The following is a 19,625-nucleotide window of genomic DNA, read 5'->3' as shown; positions in this document are numbered from 1 at the left end:
GCTCAGGTCATGATCCCAGGTCCTGGGTTCAAGCCCCACATCGGGCTTTCTGCTCAGCAGGGAGCCTGCTTCCTCCTCTCTCTCTGCCTGCCTCTCTGCCTACTTGTGATTTCTCTCTAATAAATAAATAAAATCTTTAAAAAAAAAAAAAAGAATCTGGGTGGGAAAGGGAAGAATGGGTTGTCAAAGGGTTTGAAATTTTCTGCAGTATTAAGCTGGCGCTTAATAAGAATAAGTAATAATAAAGAAAAATCTAACAACAACAACAAAAAAGCTACCATATATCATAGATCCCTGAATCCTCAGGTTAAAAAGACCTGGCGAGGGGCACCTGGGTGGCTCAGTGGGTTAAGCCACTGCCTTCGGCTCAGGTCATGATCTCAGAGTCCTGGGATCGAGCCCCACATCGGGCTCTCTGCTCAGCGGGGAGCCTGCTTCCTCCTCTCTCTCTGCCTGCCTCTCTGCCTACTTGTGATCTCTCTGTCAAATAAATAAAAAATCTAAAAAAAAAAAAAAAAAAGACCTGGCGAGGGGTACCTGGGTGGCTCAGTTGGTTAAGTGACTGCCTTGGGCTCAGGTCATGACCCTGGAGTCCCAGGATCAAATCCCACATCAGGCTCCCTCCTCAGGGAGGACACGTTGTTTGGGGGGGGGGGGGGGGGGGGGTGCGGGGATGCAGGGATGAACAGGATGTTAGACATTCTGCAATGCCTGGGCAGTCACATACAAGTATCATGCCCTCATCCTATGGAATTTTCAAATAACCCCTCCCAGGAATTCATACTAATGAAAATCTTTCCAGAAATATATCTATTGTGTGAAAAAGGAAAAATCTGTTTTCTTTCCTCCAAAACTTGAAAAGGTTAAGTTTACCATCACAGAAAATTACTGTACAAACAGCAATGCCGCTCATGATACTTGTGATTCAACAACACACTTGTATCAGCATTTGTGACACACACAATTCTACCCATATGCATAAACTTTCTTATTTTGCTCTTATTAAGTCAAAATGTTAAAGAAAACCAGTCAGCCCTATTCAGATAACTGTTGTGTTCTACTAAATCCAAACTTACTTGTTATTAGGAAGATTACAAGTATCTGGCTACTTCATTCCCTCTTGTTGTAGTGATGCCCAAATATTTACACTGAAATGCTTATGTCATAAATTTTCTTTTTATTTCTCCTTTACGTTATCATTAGGACATTATATTAAAATTTTAAAACCATATTCTGGCAGGCAATATTATATATGAACTTTATTTTGACATGGTAAAGTGGGCATTAAAGAATATAAAATATAAAAATGGGGATCCTGTCCAATAGGGTTAAAAACCACTGCATTGTATCAGTAATCTCCTGCTTGACTAAATGAAAACTTACCCTTTGCAAAGCTCTGGTTAAACCATTAAGAAAAACAAGTAACTGATTACCATACAGTACAGGGATCAACTTTGCAGGGAAAGAGAGTAACTGGGAGGGTACAAGGAAGATTTTTAAAGATTTTATTTATTTATTTGTCAGAGAGAGCGAGAGAGCGTGCACAAACAGGCAGAGCGGCAGACAGAGATGGAGAAGCAGGCTCTCTGCTGAGCACAGAGCCAGATGTGGGACTCAATCCCAGGACCCTGGGATCATGACCCGAGCCAAAGGCAGCGGCTTAACCAACTGAGCCACCCAGGCGCCCCTAAGGAAGATTTTTAAAATGATTAGCGAAGCTCTAATTCTTGTTCCAGGCAGTGAGTACATGGATATTTAACTTTTTGGTAATTCTATAAACCATACATATTTTTCATTTATGCAAAACAATAATTTTTTAGAAAAGCTGATTCTTGATGTGTCCTTAAAAAAAAAAAAAACCTGAAAAAAAAGTGAGCAGTTTTGATGAGGAAGTGAACATCTGAAGCAATTTATATAAAAAACAAGTACTTTTTGAGGACATCTAAACCTTAATCCCTCTAAGTGGAGGAAAATCCTGCCAGTTGTCTAACGCAAATGCTTAATTTAACATTTAGAAACAATCACTGAAATAGTCCATTTCAAGATTACCTAATAGTATACTAGTCACCAATCAGTTACCATTTCATACATACTTCCTAGGTTAGAGATGAAATCTGTTTGTATATAATAGTATTCCACATAAGAAAATTCCACATGATACTTACTGTACTCATCAACAACAAAAAAACTATAATCAAAATAATCCTACCTTTTATAATTACATGGGTTGTTTCCTCCTTTAGCCTCACTTTTAAGCAGGCATAACATTTCCTGTCACTAAGTATTGTGTCCTAATTCCAACACAACTGTTATCGCCAGTAAGCCAAAATCCCTATGCCCTGCCCCAAATTCTGAAAATCAGAAATGTAACAGACACAAATATGGTCTCTGTGTTTAAAAAAAAAAAAAAAAAAAAAAACTGGACATAAATTTTAAAAAGCTGAGAACTAAAATTTCAGAAATGTAGTAAAAGTTTAGGACAGTTACCTAGAAGGATGTGCCAGGTGGGACTAGTCTGCTTCCTTTATCTAAAATATTTTTCCTGCATGAAATGCCTTTTATACTCAGGCTATATACCTAAAATGCTAGCATGCAGAAAAATGATTTACTTCTAAAAATTGGACCCTTAATCTCCAAATCCCCAATTTTAAAAAGAAGCTCATGACGCTTAAAAGAGCTGAAAGTAGAACCACTCCGACAAGTTTCTGAAATGTTGTCATCTATCTACATTTTTATATGAATTGACACTCAAGTTTTCTTGAAATGTCAAGGTGAGTTTAGTTACAAAAACTGAGTTGGGAGAGAGAATAGAAGACAGCTGTTGGCTTGGCTTTTCCCCCAACATTTTACTGCAAATTTTCATACAAAGAAATTGAAATTGGGGCACCTGGGTGGCTCAGTCCTTAAGCATCTGCCTTTGGCTCAGCTGGGGTCATGATCCCAGGGTTCTGGGACTGAGCCCCACATCAGGCTCCTTGCTCCATGGGAAGCTTGAATGAAGCAGGAATGCTCCTGCGTCTCCCTCTCCCACTCCCCCTGCTTGTGTTCCCTCTCTCGCTGTGTCTCTCTGTCAAATAAATAAAATCCTTAAAAAAAAAAAAAGAAAGAAAGAAAGAAATTGAAATCATTGTAAACAATCATGTATCTATTACCTAGATTGGACAATTAACATTTTGTTGTATTTGAGACTATCAACCTATTTATCCATCTCTGTCCATCCACCTTATTTTTGATGCAAAGTAAGCTGAAGACATCAGTACACCCACTCCTGAACACCCCAACATGCATATCAATTTGAGTTCAGTATTTGCTTACTCTTAAGATCAAGTTTTAATTCAGGATAAGCAGTAGTCTATAGCATAGAGCATTTCAGAAACTGAACAGGCCTCAGATGCAGCTTTAAGAATAAAAAGGCAATGTACATGAACATTAATTCATGAACTCTGAGACATCCACTTAGGCTAGCTACTCCGAGTCCAACTGGGAGATAATTCTCTACAGGTCTCCAGCATTTCTGCATGTTTTCAACATGGGGGCACTGGGGCTTTCATACAGATCATCTTGTCAAGGGTGTATTTAAAGAGTGAACAGTCTTGGAAAACAATGCCTCCCTCCTGAGGAGAGAGCAGGCTTTTTATTGTCCTTTATAATAAAGATAAGGTCTTCCTCTAGGAAAAAAAGGTCAGGTAAGTTTCCATGCAGCCCACTAGCAAAGACTCAGATTCCCTACACTCAATGGCTTCTCGGCTATGATGCAAACCCACTACGCGAGCAGCATCTGTCTGAACTAAATCCATGTGTTGCCCTTGGAGGGGGGCAAAGGAAATCAACGTAAATACAAAGCTCATGTTACATACACTGTCATGAATAATAAAGTCCTCTGTCTCTGAACCCAGGAACTCATATATTCTACCAATACTCATAAAATTATAGTACACTCAATTTTCAGACCCTTCAGTTCTTGACAAGGTCTTTCTGAGTTCTTGGCTATGAGGAGCAGACTCAGTTAGTGGTCTCTGAATAATTAATAGCACAGTGCAATGAGCCATAGCATGAATCTTAGAGGAGAAAGATGGCTGACCACACAATTCCCACAGCACATACTCTATACCTCTCAGAATACTTCTCACTTACTTTATTATGTACATGTTTTATCTCATCCAACTAAACTATACACTCCCTAAGAAGAAATAGTCAATTCATTCCTGAATGAAATGGAGTTTTAACACAGACTGTAAGTCATAGCAGCTGCTTAATACTGCTTGTTCGCTATACATGCAGTGAAGTATGCTTGAATAGTCACCTGGATTCTTTTTAATGAACTTGTAACAAAATAAAAAATATCAGAAATACGTGTGCTTTGTTTCAAATGCTGTAACTCTAGGTCTTAAGTCATTTAGGTGAACCATAACATTTTTACTCCTTCATCCTACCTTTATTGAAATAGAATAGTAAAAATTCTAAAGAGGAAGACTGGATGCTTAGCTCAAACACATAAATAATGCAGCTGTAGCAAAGCAGGTGATGACTACACTTCAATGTTTCCACAGGTTTTAGCAAATTAACAGCTATATCAGATTATACAGTATTCTAGTTACATAAAGATTACATGGCTGAATACATGTCCTGTTAAAATAATCATGCATGTGGAATATACACCGTACAGTATACAGAATATCTACTAAGATTGTCCACAATTATAGTAGCATGGCAGTAGGACTAATAGTAAAAATAGTGCTAACAAGTTTTCATAACAGCTAGCCTTTATTGGGCACAATGTATCAAGAACTCTGCACAAATTATGACCCTCATAACAAGTTTACAAGGTAGACACTTTATTATCCCCATTTTACTGATAAGTCAACTCAGACTCAGAAAGGTTAAAACACTTGCCCAAGGCCATAAACTACCACGCAGTGGAAGGTGGGGAAGTCAAATCAGGTGTGACTCCAGAGCTTGAACTCTCGTAAGTTCTGTATATATTTGATGCAAACTACCTAGCTACAGTTGTTTCCTAATTCATAAGCATTCCAGGTAGATTTCTAATAAGCCATGAAATGGCAGTCAAATCACAATATATGAAAAAGACTTTTAAATGGATATTGTATTTCTCTTGTTCCCAATACACAACTTAACATTTTCTTAAGTAAGCATCATAAACAGTAAGAAAATATCTTATGTTTTACATCCAAGAAAGCCCTAAAACATTTTAATTAGAATTTTTAAAAATGAAGTCACCTAAATTTATTTGTGTTTTTTTTTATTTTTATTTTTTCCAAATACACTGAAATTTCAGGCTTGAATGCAAGGTCCATGAAGACTGGGTCTTCATTCTGTTTTCTACTGTATCCCCAACAGCTATAAAAATCCCTGGCAAAGCAAGGAGTGAACATATATTGTAAAAATATTATCTATATAAATAAACAGAGTACTACTTTCTAGAAAATAAAAACGAGTCAATTCTACTCAAGGTTTCAAAAATACTAAACATACCTTGTTTTAAAGCTTCACTAACATTTCTTATAAAAATATGGATCCTGAATCATGAATACATGATGAGAATATAGCTGAAAAATCACCAAAATCCACTTAATACAGTAGTGTGTAGTCTTTTAAAACAAACAAACAAACAAAAAAAAAACCTATTTTTCTCATCTAGAATGGGGCTTAAAGTCATAGTTAAAAGAAGTTACTGATAGGCAGGAAGCCTGTCTTTTTCTTTCTTTTGTACCAGTTTCAAAAAACGTATTAGGGTTTTGAACATATAGTTAAATGCTCATCCATTAACTTCACATGGAAAAGCACCTAAGTCAAAAGGCAAAATATCTGTTCTCTTCATTCCTTTGGAAGCCTTTTGGAGAGGGAGGGGCCAGTTTCTGTTATTGATGATGTAATATGACATTTGTAAAAACTATAAAGTAGCACACTGAATTAGAGGTTTCAAATCTAAAACCATTTAGCTAGGTGAGTGACCTTGACCAAACCACCTGACTTCTCCAAGGGCAGTCTAACCCCATGCATTTTAGCATCAGTAGACCAAAATGACCTCCAATGTTCCTCTGTGCTCTATCTAAACTTATGTGACATTATGATCAACTTCACCTGCTTATGGCTTTAATTAAAGAATATCTTCTATTCTACGGCAAGACAGCAGAAAATTCAATCCTAAATTTTCACAGCTTTATTAACATTTTGTATTAAGTTATTGTAAACATTTTAGAAGTGCTTTTTTAGAACTTTTGACACTCACTCTGCTAACCAATCCCAGTGACAGTCTTGAAAACATTAGGGAGAGAATAAACAATAAATTGTCTTTTCACAGAAACAAAACATTTTGATTTGTAACTTTATATAAACTACATTCTTCCATTGTGTAACCTTCTACTAAAGAAAAATAAGACATACACACACCTAAAAAACTATTTGAAAAAGAACATTTCCATTCAAAGCTAAACATGAAGGATGCCTGATACTTAATTTAACATCTTTATTAAAACAGAGGTGGCTCCGTATCTTAAGAGTTTAGGTGACTTTTTAAAATCTAATTAAGAAGGATGGTGGGGGGTGGGGGGTGGCTTAGTGGGTTAAAGCCTCTGCCTTCGGCTCAGGTCATGATCCCAGGGTCCTGGGATCAAGCCCCCCATCAGGCTCTCTGCTCAGCAGGGAGCCTGCTTCCTTCCTTCTCTCTCTCTCTCTCTGCCTACTTGTGATCCCTGTCAAATAAATAAATAAAATCTAAAAAAAAAAAAAAGAAGAAGAAGGATGGTAGGAAACAAAAAAGGAAAATGGTATTCGGGGAGAAATGGAAATAAAAGTTTTTAGCACTATTTACATATCTAAAACTTGTTAGATCAGAAGAAAATGATCAGGGGCGCCTGGGTGGCTCAGTGGGTTAAGCCGCTGCCTTTGGCTCAGGTCATGATCTCGGAGTCCTAGGATCGAGTCCCGCATCGGGCTCTCTGCTCAGCAGGGAGCCTGCTTCCTCCTCTCTCTCTGCCTGCCTCTCTGCCTGCTTGTGATCTCTCTCTGTCAAATAAATAAATAAAATCTTTAAAAAAAAAAAAAAAAGAAGAAGAAAATGATCATATTCATAAGAAAATGATCACAATAATATTAACAAAAATACAGGAAGTGTGTACAATTATACACAGAAAACATAAGAAATACATCAAATGTTAGCAGTCGTTATTTCTAGATGGTAACATTTCAGTAATTTTTATTTGCTTTACACTTTTCAATCCTTTTTCAATTCACTACATTAAGTATTCCATCCAAACTTAGTGTCCAGAATTTTATGATCAGGAGGACTTTTTAACATGTATACCTTTTATTTGCTGGGGGGGGTACTGAAAAATTTCAGAAAAACACACCTTCTGAGGATCAACTGTTAGTGAACTTTTTGGTAGTGGGAACAGTACTCAGAAAACAAGACCAAGTGCTTCATCTTCCCCCGTGTTATAAAAGTATCTCTGATTTTATAGAGAAAACAACTAAAGAGGAAACAAAGATACCCTATACCTTTAAAGCTATGGCAGTCACTCCAACTCGTCAGATTATCCAAGTACCGGGGTAAATACGTATAAATGGATATATATATATAGAGAGAGAGAGAGAGAGAGAAATACACAGCTTCAAAATAAAAGCTGTCAAAATGTAGGGCCATAAGAAACCTATCGAATTACACTACAAGCTAAGTATTTTAAAGTCCTCTCATGTTAACAATTCTTTTTAATTAACATCTCTATTTTTAAAAATGTCAACTGAATCCTTAGAAAGCTCTTTAAAATACACATTAAAAAAAATAAAATAAAATAAAATAAAATACACATTAACTAGACTCATTTAACCTGAATTTTGAAAATAGTACAAAATGTTCATGATTATTCTAGTTATAAAGAACATTCCAAATTCCAAACAGAACAACAGCTAAGCAAACTATGGTGTGTGTGTGTGTGTATATATATATATATATATATATATATGTTTTTTTTTTTAAGGTTGAATGTTTTGTTTTGTTTTTTAATTTATTTGACAGACAAGAGATCACAAGTAGGCAGAGAGGGAGGCAGGGAGAAAGAGAGAGGAAGAAGCAGGCTCCCCGCTGAGCAGAGAGTCCGATGCAGGGCTCGATCCCAGGACCCCGGGGATCATGATCCGAGCCGAAGGCAGAGGCCTTAACCAACTGAGCCACCCAGGCACCCCGTAAACTATGGTATATTAATGACAAGTAAGTCATCAAAAATAACTATATGGATGTTTTTTCCATAAAAATTTAAGACACTGATCTAGATTATTTTCATAAAGTGAAATGTGTGACCATCACAAAGTTGAAAATATTTTCACAAATTATGAAGTCCAATCTTGTTTAAGCAATGAATTGATTATGAAGAACAAAATCATACTTAAGTTATTATAAAGATATAAGAAGTCTCAATGACACAGGAAATGAAGTATAACTGACCTTAAAACAAGAGGCCGCAGGGCGCTGGGGGGCTTGGGTGAGCTATCCAACTCTTGGTTTCAGCTTAGGTCATGATCTCACGGATCAAGGGATTGAGCCTGGCAGTGTAGGTATCCCACTCAGCAGGGCATCTGCTTGAGTCTCGCCCTCTGACCCTCTCCCCACTCATGCACATGCTCTCTCCCTCCACTCACGCGCTCTCTAAAATAAGTAAATAAATATTAAAAAAAAAAAAAAAAAAAGGAGCCTTCATTCAAGAGAAACGGATTCCTGGGACTACAAGATCTCTGGCCAGCTTTTCTTCCCCTCTTCTCTCTCAACTAGTTGCTTCTGCTTAAGACTTGGCACAAATCAGCCTATTTTAAAGACCTAAAGCCTATCATCTACCTTTAAGTGTGCTTAAAGGAGTGGTATCAAAATTCTGGCTGGTCAGTCACCAGCATTATATTTGCTGGCCTTGGGTTAGGTGCTCACCACTGGACTAGTCAACACCGGGGGACAAGGGATCCTAAAAATGTACCTGCAGGAGCCATTCTCAGATAAATAAATACCCCCAAACAAATCTCACTTCTCATATTTCTCACAAGAGAACATCAACTGATGCCAATAGTAAGAGCTCAAAGAAACAACACATTTAACATACAGTTATGATTTGTAAATTATTACAGGATAGCTATAAATTAGATTTACTTTCAGATGCACATGGTTTTCTATTTGTCTTTATATAACTTCATTTGTAAAATGTTACTGCAAGGTTGCAAACATTATACTTGTTTTCCTATTTACCTTCCTATAACAACATATTAAAAAAAAAAAAAAGACCTCAGACTGTAAAAGACTTAAATTACCAATTAAAAATAAAAGTAAGTAATACAGGAAGAACAAATGAAGACTTTGGGATCTAATCTTCTAAAGGTATTAAGACTGGTAAAATAATTTTAAGTTTTTCTCGCTCATGAAAAGCAACACAGGGGAACCTGGGTGGCTCAGTCCGTTAAGGATCTGCCTTGGGCTCAGGTCATGATCTCAGGCTCCTGGGATTAAGCCCTGCTTTGGGCTCTCTGCTCAGCAGGGAGCCTGCTTCCCCCTCTCTCTCTGCCTGCCTCTCTACCTACTTGTGATCTCTCTCTCTGTATCAAATAAATAAATAAAATCTTAAAAAAAAAAAAAAAGGGCAATGCATGTTCAATGTGAGTCCTGGAAAACACAGAAAAGTAAAAATGTAAAAACAAAAGACACCTGAATCCTAAAGCAGAGCTAACTGACTGTTAACATTTTCTTTCCAATCTCTTTTTTTGCACATATTACCAGAAATAGGCTCATATCTACACAACTTCTATATGAAGGCTTTTACCACAAATCAGCATCACTAAAACTGGGATAACCGGACACTATACCTGATGTGACAGAATTCCACCCATGAAGTATTTTTACCAATAAATACTGAAACCTAAATCTAATCAAGCCTTCAAATCTAAATCCAAATTTACAGGAAACACATTTCAGACATATATAGATTATCAGAAATTCTACTGAACAACCTGATCTTCTCAACGAGTAAATAGTATGACAAGAAAAAGAAAAAAAAAAAAAAAAAAGAGGTGGGAGAGGCGGTGTTTAAAATTAAGACTTGGATACATGACAACCAAATGCAATACACAGAAGACTGAACAGCTAAAAAGAGAAGTACAATTAGGGAAATTTCAATAGATTAAATATTAAACAATATTAAGTAATTATTTTTGGTTTTAAGATAATGACATTATAATTATGTAAAGAAAATGTCCCTTTATTAAAAAAGCAAGCTCACGTATTTAGGTTTGAAATGTTTGATATCCACAATCCATTTAAAACCCAGTAGCAGTGTGTAAACCTGATGATTCACAGACCTGTACCCCTGGGGATAAAAATACATTATATATTTATAAAAAATAAAAAGTAAAGTTAAAAAAATAAATTAAAAAAATAAATAAACAAAATCTTTTAAAATATATATATATATATATATATATATACCTTTAAAAATTTGCAAAGGAGAAAAATCCTGTGAGAAACTTATTTTTGTAATTCAGACACTTCAGAGACGTCCTTTTATTTATTCATTCAAATAAATGCTGATTTGATTCTTAAAAAAATAAAATAAAACCCAGTAGCAAACATACAAAAAATAAACAAACGTGATACACTGCTGTGATTATGAAATTTAAGGATATGAAGTTATTAGATTTAAGTATAAAGGTTCATTACAGTATTTTTATGAATATTTAAAAGCTTTCATAAGAAGTTTTAAACTTTTTATCTAGTTATTTGAGTCACATTTCAGTTAAAATAAATAAGCTTTTGCAAGTAAGAGCAACCTTCTTACATTTAATCTTCTTTTAAAACAACTTTTAACAGTTGAGAAAAGTAAGATTCATTCTGTATTAACATTAACCACCTTCTCCTCTGAAAGGCAGCTAGGACTCCAATGAATAGTCCATCAAGGTTAAGATCCAAAAGCACAAGAAAAAGAGAGGGCAGAAAGTGCCTCTGAGAAAATAAAAGGGTGCTTGCTAACAGACTCTCCTCACAGAACACCTCTGCATGGTGAAGGAAGGTCTTACCTAAAGGAAATTAAAAGGTAACTAATACAGTAAACCAACAAAAAAATTACCAGCACTAACAATCACAAAATACCAAACCTTCAAGAACAAATCAAGTTTTCCCAATTCCTTATATATATCTGTCCACTTACAGAAACATCTTGTTTTCTTTTTGTTCTCAGCTGTCACACATATTCAAAACCTTTAAGGCCAGAAAAACTATCCAGGAAATCACCTAGTCCTGCTTCACACTTCACAAACAAAAAAGGGTGAAGCAAAATAATGAAAAAGATTCATGGTTAGTCAGCTTTTAACAAAATACCCTACAATCTGTTTTGTGGAACAAAAAAAAAATTGAAAACACAACTACCTGCAAAAACAGATGAAAACCCCACTGAAAAGAGATCCAAGATGAAAACCATGGAATTATAGGAGAAATCATGGGAGTCCTACAAACGCAATCAACATTTACGGAGACATCATTCATGCCAGATCCTGTTACCATGGACATAAAAATAAAACAAGTATATCCTCAAATAGTTAACCCTACAGTTTGGGAGAGAAAAAATACACAAGCATAAATACTATGTAATGTGATATTACAGATAAGCACAAGCTTCAATAGTGGCCTGAAGAAGGAAGGTGACGACCAACATGGACCTCAAAATCAAAGACTTCACAAAAGTGAAGACTGGACTGGAGACTGCTTGACAAATATAAGGGAGAACAATACTCTGGACAGAGTCTGTGCAAAGTCTTGCAACAGCTTAAAACGTATGGGGAAATGGTTTCATGTAACCAGAGCTATGAAGAGAAATGAAGAGGTAGGCATTGGATTTTGGACTTTTTCATCTACATAATGGGAAAACATGCCAGGTTCTTTAACCAAAGGGGCAATAATACCAGGTTTGCATTTTACAAAGGGTAGTTCTAGCAGCAGTGTGACACTAGTGAAAAGCAGGCCTATTTACAGACTAGTAGAAAAAAGACAAGAGATCATCACCCAAAATAAAGTAATTATCCAAACCCCAGACCTCTCCCTCAGTAACACATCCATATAACCAAAACCTACTAAGTTACCTTTTATTAATTATCTTGAAAGGACCTAAAAACATCTAACATACCTAATGAAATCAGGATCCTCCTCCTATCACTCTCCCAAACACCCCAAGTAAAACACATGTGGTCCTCATTCAAATATCCAGTGTTTCTTTTTTTAGCTCAGCGCACAGCACCACCATTCCTCCAGTTGCGTAAGTCAGAAATCTTAGAGACATCCAAGATACCTCTACTCTGCATAAGCTTATCTAATAGACCACCAAGTCTCATTGGCTTGACCCTCTAACTTTTCACCATCTCCAATACCTCAGACCAAGCTGTCACTTCTTGCCTGGACCATAACAACTGTCTAATTCATCTCTGTTTCCCCTCTAATATTATCTGATGTTGTCGCCAGAATTATGTCGGGCTTTTTTTTTTAAATATGTATGTGATTATCACTCCATTCCCTCTACCTCTACCATTCCCCCCACTTAAAACCCCTCAGTGGGTTAGGATAAAAACAAAACTCCTTACTCAACCAACAAACCAGCACAACACTCATGAGATGTTAGTTTAACATGTTAAGTAACATTAAATGTTTCATCCTCCCTCCTGCCACAGGATCTTTGCAAATACATGCAACTCCTACTGCATTTTCCATTCTTCTTCACCCAGGAAACTGTTCATTCTTAGAAAATCTTAGACAATTGTGTCTTCTCTTTCCAGACCAAAGTCTTCTATTTCACATTTTCATAGCAGTACACACTACTTCATAGATACATCTCCTCATTCTGATAACCAGATTGGTGTCTATCTCTCTCACTGGAATTGCCTCATGAATAACAAAGATTCTGTTTTATTCAAAACTGTAGTTCTAACACTAATTCAACACTTACTACACATAGCAAAAACTCAAATCTTTATTGTATAATTTAATGAATTAAAATGAATAGATTTAAAAGCAGAGTTGTTTTAAAAGAGATTCAAGAGTTATCTCTGGGATGAAGAAATACAAATTTTAATTAAAAGATATGGGGCGCCTGGGTGGCTCAGTGGGTTAAGCCGCTGCCTTCGGCTCAGGTCATGATCCCAGGTCCTGGGTTCGAGCCCCACATCGGGCTTTCTGCTCAGCAGGGAGCCTGCTTCCTCCTCTCTCTCTGCCTGCCTCTCTGCCTACTTGTGATTTCTCTCTGTCAAATAAATAAATAAAATCTTTAAAAAAAAAAAATAATAAAATTAAAAAATAAATAAATAAATAAATAAATAAAAATAAAAGATATACAGAGTATTTCTGGTATAAGCAATCATGATGCCACAGAATATTAAAAATATGGGAAGACTAGTAGGCTTGGGTTATAAAAAATCCACTTGGGTTATAAAAAACTTGGGTTATAAAAAAATTTGATATGTCTGAGTTAAGGAGTGCCTGGGTGGCTCAATCAGTTAAGAGCCCAACTCTTGATTTTGGCTCAGCTCTTCATCTCAGGGCTGTGAGATGAGCTCTGTGTAGGGCTCCTAACCTACTTAAGATTCTCTCTCCCTTTGCCCCTCCCCCGCAAAAAGTCTTGAGTTAAAATTCAAATCCAGACAGTCAATAAGCAATTCTAAAACTGACTACTGTAAAGTCTCAATTAAAATATAAATTTGGGTGTGAACCAACATGGGCAAAGAGAGAGCAAAGAAGAGAAGTCATCAAAACAATGAGACTGAACAAGGAAAGTTCAGAGATAAAACCAAATCAGAATCTCAGAGACATTAGCAATTAAGAAAAAGCCCACAAATGAAACAAAAAAGACAGCAAAGAAAATTAGAAGACAATTACACAGAAGTCAAAAGACTTAAGTTTTTAAAAAGAAAAATTGTTAATAATGTCAAGTGCCAAAGAGAGAAGCACTGGAAATGCTCAATGCGATCAGCAATCAACAAGCAGTGAGGACAGAAGCAGTACTACAGTGGACAAGAGGTGAGAAACTGGACAGTGAACAGGGACAATTTTTCTGGGAAGTCTGACTGCAAAGGAAATGAGGGAGAGAAAGGGACAAATACCAGAAGGAGCTGGGAGTCAAAGAAGTTATTTTGTTTGCTTATTTGTTTTTAAAATGAAAAACTTATGTGTATTTGTATGTTTAAAGGAAGAAGCCAGTGGTTGAAAACATGAGAGGGAAAATATCCGAGGAAACACGGTCTAAGTATGAGTCATGAGGGATTTTACCTTAACCAACAAAAAGAGAACAAACAAGCTTGGATATGAGAAGGGTTTTTCTTTCTCAGGGTGAAAAGTATGGATGTGTGCAGATGAACAGGTGTTACAAGAGGAGACAGCATTTCACGGAAGGGATTAAATGCCATACTAAAAAAACAAAACAACAACAACAACAAAAAACGGACTTTTATCCAGGGGGCAATCAAGAGCTACTCGAAAGCTTTTAAGGAATGAAGTAATAAGATGTCTGTAGCCCAGGAAAAGGCTGGGGAAATCACCCCAGGGATCTGATGAAGCCACTGTGAAACAGGAGCTGATCTGAAAGACCTAAAAGTGTGCCAAGAGTAGAACTCTACATCCTCACTTGGACTTCTTAGTAATGTGCTGCTATTCAAAGATGCTCTGGCGGACACATAACAGTTTCTTGGTTCCTAAGAGAGCCTAATTTTCTTTATTGGCTCAATACTGCTATGGACCACCTTCAACACAATGGTTTTAGTCTACTGTCCTTTCTCTGATTATTATTAGGAAGAATACTTTGGCAATTTATTTTAGCATTTTCTAAATTTCTTTCTTCCAACTACTCTCCAAAACTACAATACTACTATACAAATAAATTGTATAATACAACTGGAAAAAATTTAATTTTAATAAATTATAATGGGACCAAAAAATCATCTCAGATATAATATCAAATTTCAAATCTGAACTCTAGGTCAAATTACTGCCATGATTTAAACAGAATTTGAAAATATCTACCTCTTTTTCTTTACGAAAGCAACAAAAGAGCTACCTTAGAATTCATTACACCCTTATAAAAGAACCTTCATATGCTGACAACTGTATAAAGCAAAAAATTTTAATAAAAGTACTTATAAAAATGTATTAAACTGGTATCTGTTTCTCCATAATTGTGCCAAGTGCTGATAATTCCTATCAAGATGACTGTTATGCATATGACAGAAAAATTCACTACCTATTCTCAGAATGATTGAGTCCCTCTTAGAGAAACCATCTTAGTCAAATGTTGAGTTCAAAAGAATTCAAATAAGCCTACTGAAAGGTAAGAGAATTTTGAAGACTATCCTTTAACAGACTTAAACTAAAAATTACAGATGATTTAGGGCAAGTGAGAATGAAATGACTTTATATCATCATCAAACTAAGCATATGGAGTTTGTGGATTCTAAATGAGTCTCCTTACTTAGTGTTGAACGGTGCACTGGAATACAGAGAGCTTTCCATCAAAGCAAACTATTTACCCTTGACTAGAAAAAAAACATAAAGGAAGGAAGCAATCAAATGACATCCAAAGGTCGCCTCTCCTAATTCATCCTACCCTCCTGTTTCCCAATCCTCCCCATTATCCCCCCCTTAGAACAGAAGCACACAGCAAACCACTGAAGTATAAGCCACACATTCTTTTACATCAGTGGTTGAGTAAACTACCACTCCCTTGCCCAACCCTTTTCTTCTACTCCCTAAATGAAAATTAAAATTAGCCTCTTTCAAGAAACCTGGGGGGTGAGGGGTGGGGGTCTCTCTTCATACCAGTCTGCCTCTGTTATAGCACCTACAAGCCTTTTAGGTCTCCCTCACTAGTCTCAAGAGCTCCTCAAGGGGAAAGATAAAACCTAAAATGTTTCACTGTTTTACTGGGTGCTTTCCCCATTAAACTACAAACTGTAAATCTTTTCCCCCATCTTGTTTAGCACTGAATCCCCAAATATAAACTTATTATTGCTGAATTACTCAGCTGAATAATCTTAATACAGGGATGGCATAAAGCTTTCAGTAAGTGTTCACTAAATAAGTGGCCCAACTCAGTATGTCTCTATAAATTTTTCAATGAAATATTTTTTGAAGTCAATTTTAAAAACTGGTTATTGATGTCCAAACTTTTAAAAATGGTCCTTGGGAATTACTTTCATCCATAACACAAGAAAAACCTGTTCTATAATCATGACTAATAACTCTACAAGACCTAAAATAAGTGAAACATATGAATGTTATTGCGTAGGGTTCTGAGTTTTTGTAGCTCGCTTCTCCACTACTATTAGTCTCTTACTCTGGCAACATTTTACAACTTTTCTAGGCTGAAAACTTCAAATTCCGTGGACCTTTCCTGGCCTAAAACTGGTTTTAAAAGCTTCTAAGTCCCTAATAGCAATATACATATGGTTATCCAGTAGAGAAATTTCCTCTGTAAACTCAGCCTGTCAAAAAGTAAAAGTTCTTTTAACCTCTCAAAAGAACACAACCCATTATAGGGTTTACATTAAATTCCTCCAACCAAAGATAATGGCTATTTAAGGAAATTTCATGATTCCGCAAAGGTTTTTTTTTCCTTTCAGCTAAAACGATATGAAATGCCACACACACAAACTTGTTAAAATAAAATACATTTAGTGCCTCTCAAAATATCTGAGTTGTCTTAAAACTAAATCCTTACTGAAAAAGCAGGTCCCATTTCCATTCAAAGAAATTTGCAAATGTACTAAAAAGCTTGCAAAATAAACTAGCTATACACTATTACTCTAATACCAAAAAACGATATTTTAAAATTCCTAAAAACTATTTAAAACGTTGCCCATGGAGAGCAATTTTTTCTCCTTTGGACTCAATCTTCTACAACAATAAAGGATTTATTTTGTTGTAAGCACTGAAATGGTTACACATTTCACAAAAACTGCTCTCATCGTAACTGCTGAAATTGGAATACAAGATAATGAACCTTCCAAAAAGCGAATCACTTTACACTTGAAATGAAGACAGGAAGGAATCTTTCCATTTTGGATCGCCACACGCTTTCGGTATTCGTAAAAAGAAGCCAGTTTAACTCTCTTCCCTAAGGTACCCAACATACTGAAAAACAAATGGGCCAAAGAGCCCTTCAAGATTCCTGTGAGATCACCAAATCGGACTTATAATTTATCAGAGGCATTGCTACAAAGTAAATTAAGAGCGCTCCAGAGCTGAGTGACACCTCATCAACCTTCTCCGAAACCGCAAACGTAAGAGGCAAAAGTCCCCAACACTGAAGATTCCGCAGCCAAAGAGCTAAGCTAAAGAGCTAAACAAGAGCAAACACCAGGTCCGCCCGGCGCGGAAGGTAAGCTGAAAGGTCCTACGGGAGGACCAGGAAGACGTCTACTATTAACCTACTACTATCAATTCCCGGGCTGACGCATAGCTTTCCTGCCCGCACGCGCTTGGGTCTCTGCCAACACAACCCGGTAAGTCATAACCAGAGGACTTCACGGGCTTCTCCGCCTCCCTAACTCTCCTCGTACCTGACAGCCGAATTCTAAACAAGGCAAAAAGGTAGGCAGCAACCCCCTCCGCAAGGGCCGGGGGCCGGCTCCACCCAGCCCCTGCTCGAGGCGGAGGGGTGGCTCGCTCTCGGAACCAAGTCCAGGGCCGCCGCACCGCCGCCTTGCCTTGCCTCCCACCGCCGCTGACAGCCGGCTCCGGCGACCGACGCACTTGCGCCACCCCCAGACCCCCCCCGCTTCCCGTCGCAGACCCGAGCACACGCTCTAAGGTCACCGCCCACCCACACCCTCCCAGACTACGCCCGACGGCCCCCGGGGGCCAAGGACGAGAGCCAGGCGCGGGCAGCAGCGCGGGCAGCACCCGGGAGGCGCCCCCGCGGGACCGCAAGATGGCGGCGGCGGCGCCAGGGCCGGGCCCCTCCGCCTCGCCTCGGCCGGCGCGCGCATCGAGCCGCCAGCGGGCGAGGGAGGGAGCCGGCCGGACGCGGGGCAGGCAGGCCGAGGGCCGGAGAGGGGAGCCACGGCAGAATGGAAAGTGCCGGGGCGTGGGGGAGGGGACGCTCACTCCCGCCCGCCGCCGACCTTCCCTCAACCCCCCCCACCCACCCTAAATCACGCCGTCCGCCCGCCCCACCCGGGCAGCAGCCCTGTCCCAGCCCACCTTTGAATTTGAGGTCTGTGGGCGGGTCGAGGACCAGGATCTGCTCGTGCTTCGCCATGGCCCCGGAGGCGGACGCCATCGGAGAGACAGCGCAGAGCGGGGGCGCGCCCGCGGCGGCGGTTTGCTGGCTGGGGGCGGGGAACGACGGCGGCGCCGGCTCGGCCGAGCTCTATGATGGGGCCAGCTCACGGCTCCCGAACCCCCGACGCCTGCCGCTCTGTGGCCGGGCCACTGGGCCGCCCGCTGGGTCAGCAGCTCTGGGTCTCACAACTGACTCAACCTCACACCAGCCGCCGCGGCCACGCGCACTGCGATCCTCGGCACCCCACGTGACGGCCTCTGCGTGCCTACGTGCGCGCCCCGGTGGCCAGGAGCCTCTTGCGCTCGTCCCGCCCTCGAGAGCTACCCTGCGCGGCGCCGGCTGCTGCGCCTGCGCGCTCCGGGCCTCGCGACCCCTCGGAGCTCGAGCTGTCAAGGGAAGGGGCGTGCACAGAGGGCGGAACGAAGCGCGGTGGCACCGATGCGGTACGCACCGCAGGGCAGAAGGGCGCAATCCTCGGTAACGTTTAGCTCCGACTACGAAACTGGAGAGCCTGCTGTCGCAGCGCATTACCGTCTTCCGAGTGGGAATGCCTAACAGAAGGAAAGAGTAGTCGGGCTCACTCACTACAACTCCCAGCATGCCAGTGGGACCTGGTCCTTTTGGGACCCTGCGCGATGCTTGCTGGGAATTGTAGTAGTGGCTGTTTGTGGGCGGGAAGGCTAATGAGGTCCGTTGGAGGCGAATGGGGTGGGGCGCGCTGACACTCCTTTTTGGCTTTCAGAGAGCGTCTCCTCTGCGCTGAAAAGGAAAGAAAAAAAAAAAAAAAAAAAACAAAACTTTTGAAAACTGACCTGAGGTCGCCCGCCTAGAAATATAAAATACACCCTGTGGAAAACAGGCCGGGATTTGTCAATTTATTCTCCATCTAAATCTACCCATCCCTCTATTGGTAGGGCAACATTCTCGGTCGTATTCCAATCCAACGACTACTGCTTCCTGAATTCAATTCAGTGATGCAAAAGCAGATGAGGAAACACCCCTCGTTTAGGAAGCAAACCCGCCGTTGGGGAAATCTGACGAGCTGGAAATAGAAGTCAAAATCTACCGCGTTCAGTTGCGGGCATCTGTTCTTCGGTTTTATTCGTGATAGACCCAAACCGAAACAGTTGTCACGTTCCCGTGTTGGACCTGAATCCCATCTGTATCATTTATGGATAGCGTGTAGTAAACCGAACCGAATGAGGAAGGTCTGTGAGCAAAGGTGCTGACAAACCTTTAACCGAGTGCCAGGGTACTCGGGGACAGGAACATCAAATGAAACAAATGAATGTGCCGTAAATAAACCTGTACGGTACTACT

The 19,625-nt window shown here is 39.3% G+C and overlaps 1 protein-coding gene and 1 long non-coding RNA gene across 4 annotated transcripts in view; one reads left to right on the top strand and one right to left on the bottom strand.

Annotated features, from left to right (window-relative positions):
- VAPA (VAMP associated protein A) overlaps positions 1-18,530 on the bottom strand; it is a 97,069-nt gene extending 78,539 nt beyond the window's left edge. The window contains exon 1 of one of the 3 annotated variants that reach the window (XM_047697403.1): positions 18,224-18,530. In XM_047697403.1, coding sequence (XP_047553359.1) covers positions 18,224-18,302 — 79 coding nt within the window. In that variant the 5' untranslated portion in view covers positions 18,303-18,530. The remainder of the gene's footprint in view (positions 1-18,223) is intronic. The other 2 variants (XM_047697402.1, XM_047697404.1) reach the window with 2 other exon arrangements.
- On the top strand, positions 17,510-19,625 carry LOC125082137 (uncharacterized). The gene is made up of 2 exons (XR_007121897.1): positions 17,510-17,611; positions 19,220-19,625. It is a non-coding gene; the product is annotated as an uncharacterized LOC125082137 (long non-coding RNA).

The sequence above is a fragment of the Lutra lutra genome, chromosome 12 (assembly GCF_902655055.1).
Source record: "Lutra lutra chromosome 12, mLutLut1.2, whole genome shotgun sequence".
Classification (NCBI taxonomy): Eukaryota; Metazoa; Chordata; class Mammalia; order Carnivora; family Mustelidae; genus Lutra; species Lutra lutra.
Note: the sequence above shows the minus strand (reverse complement) of the source record. Positions and strands in the feature narration are given on the sequence as shown.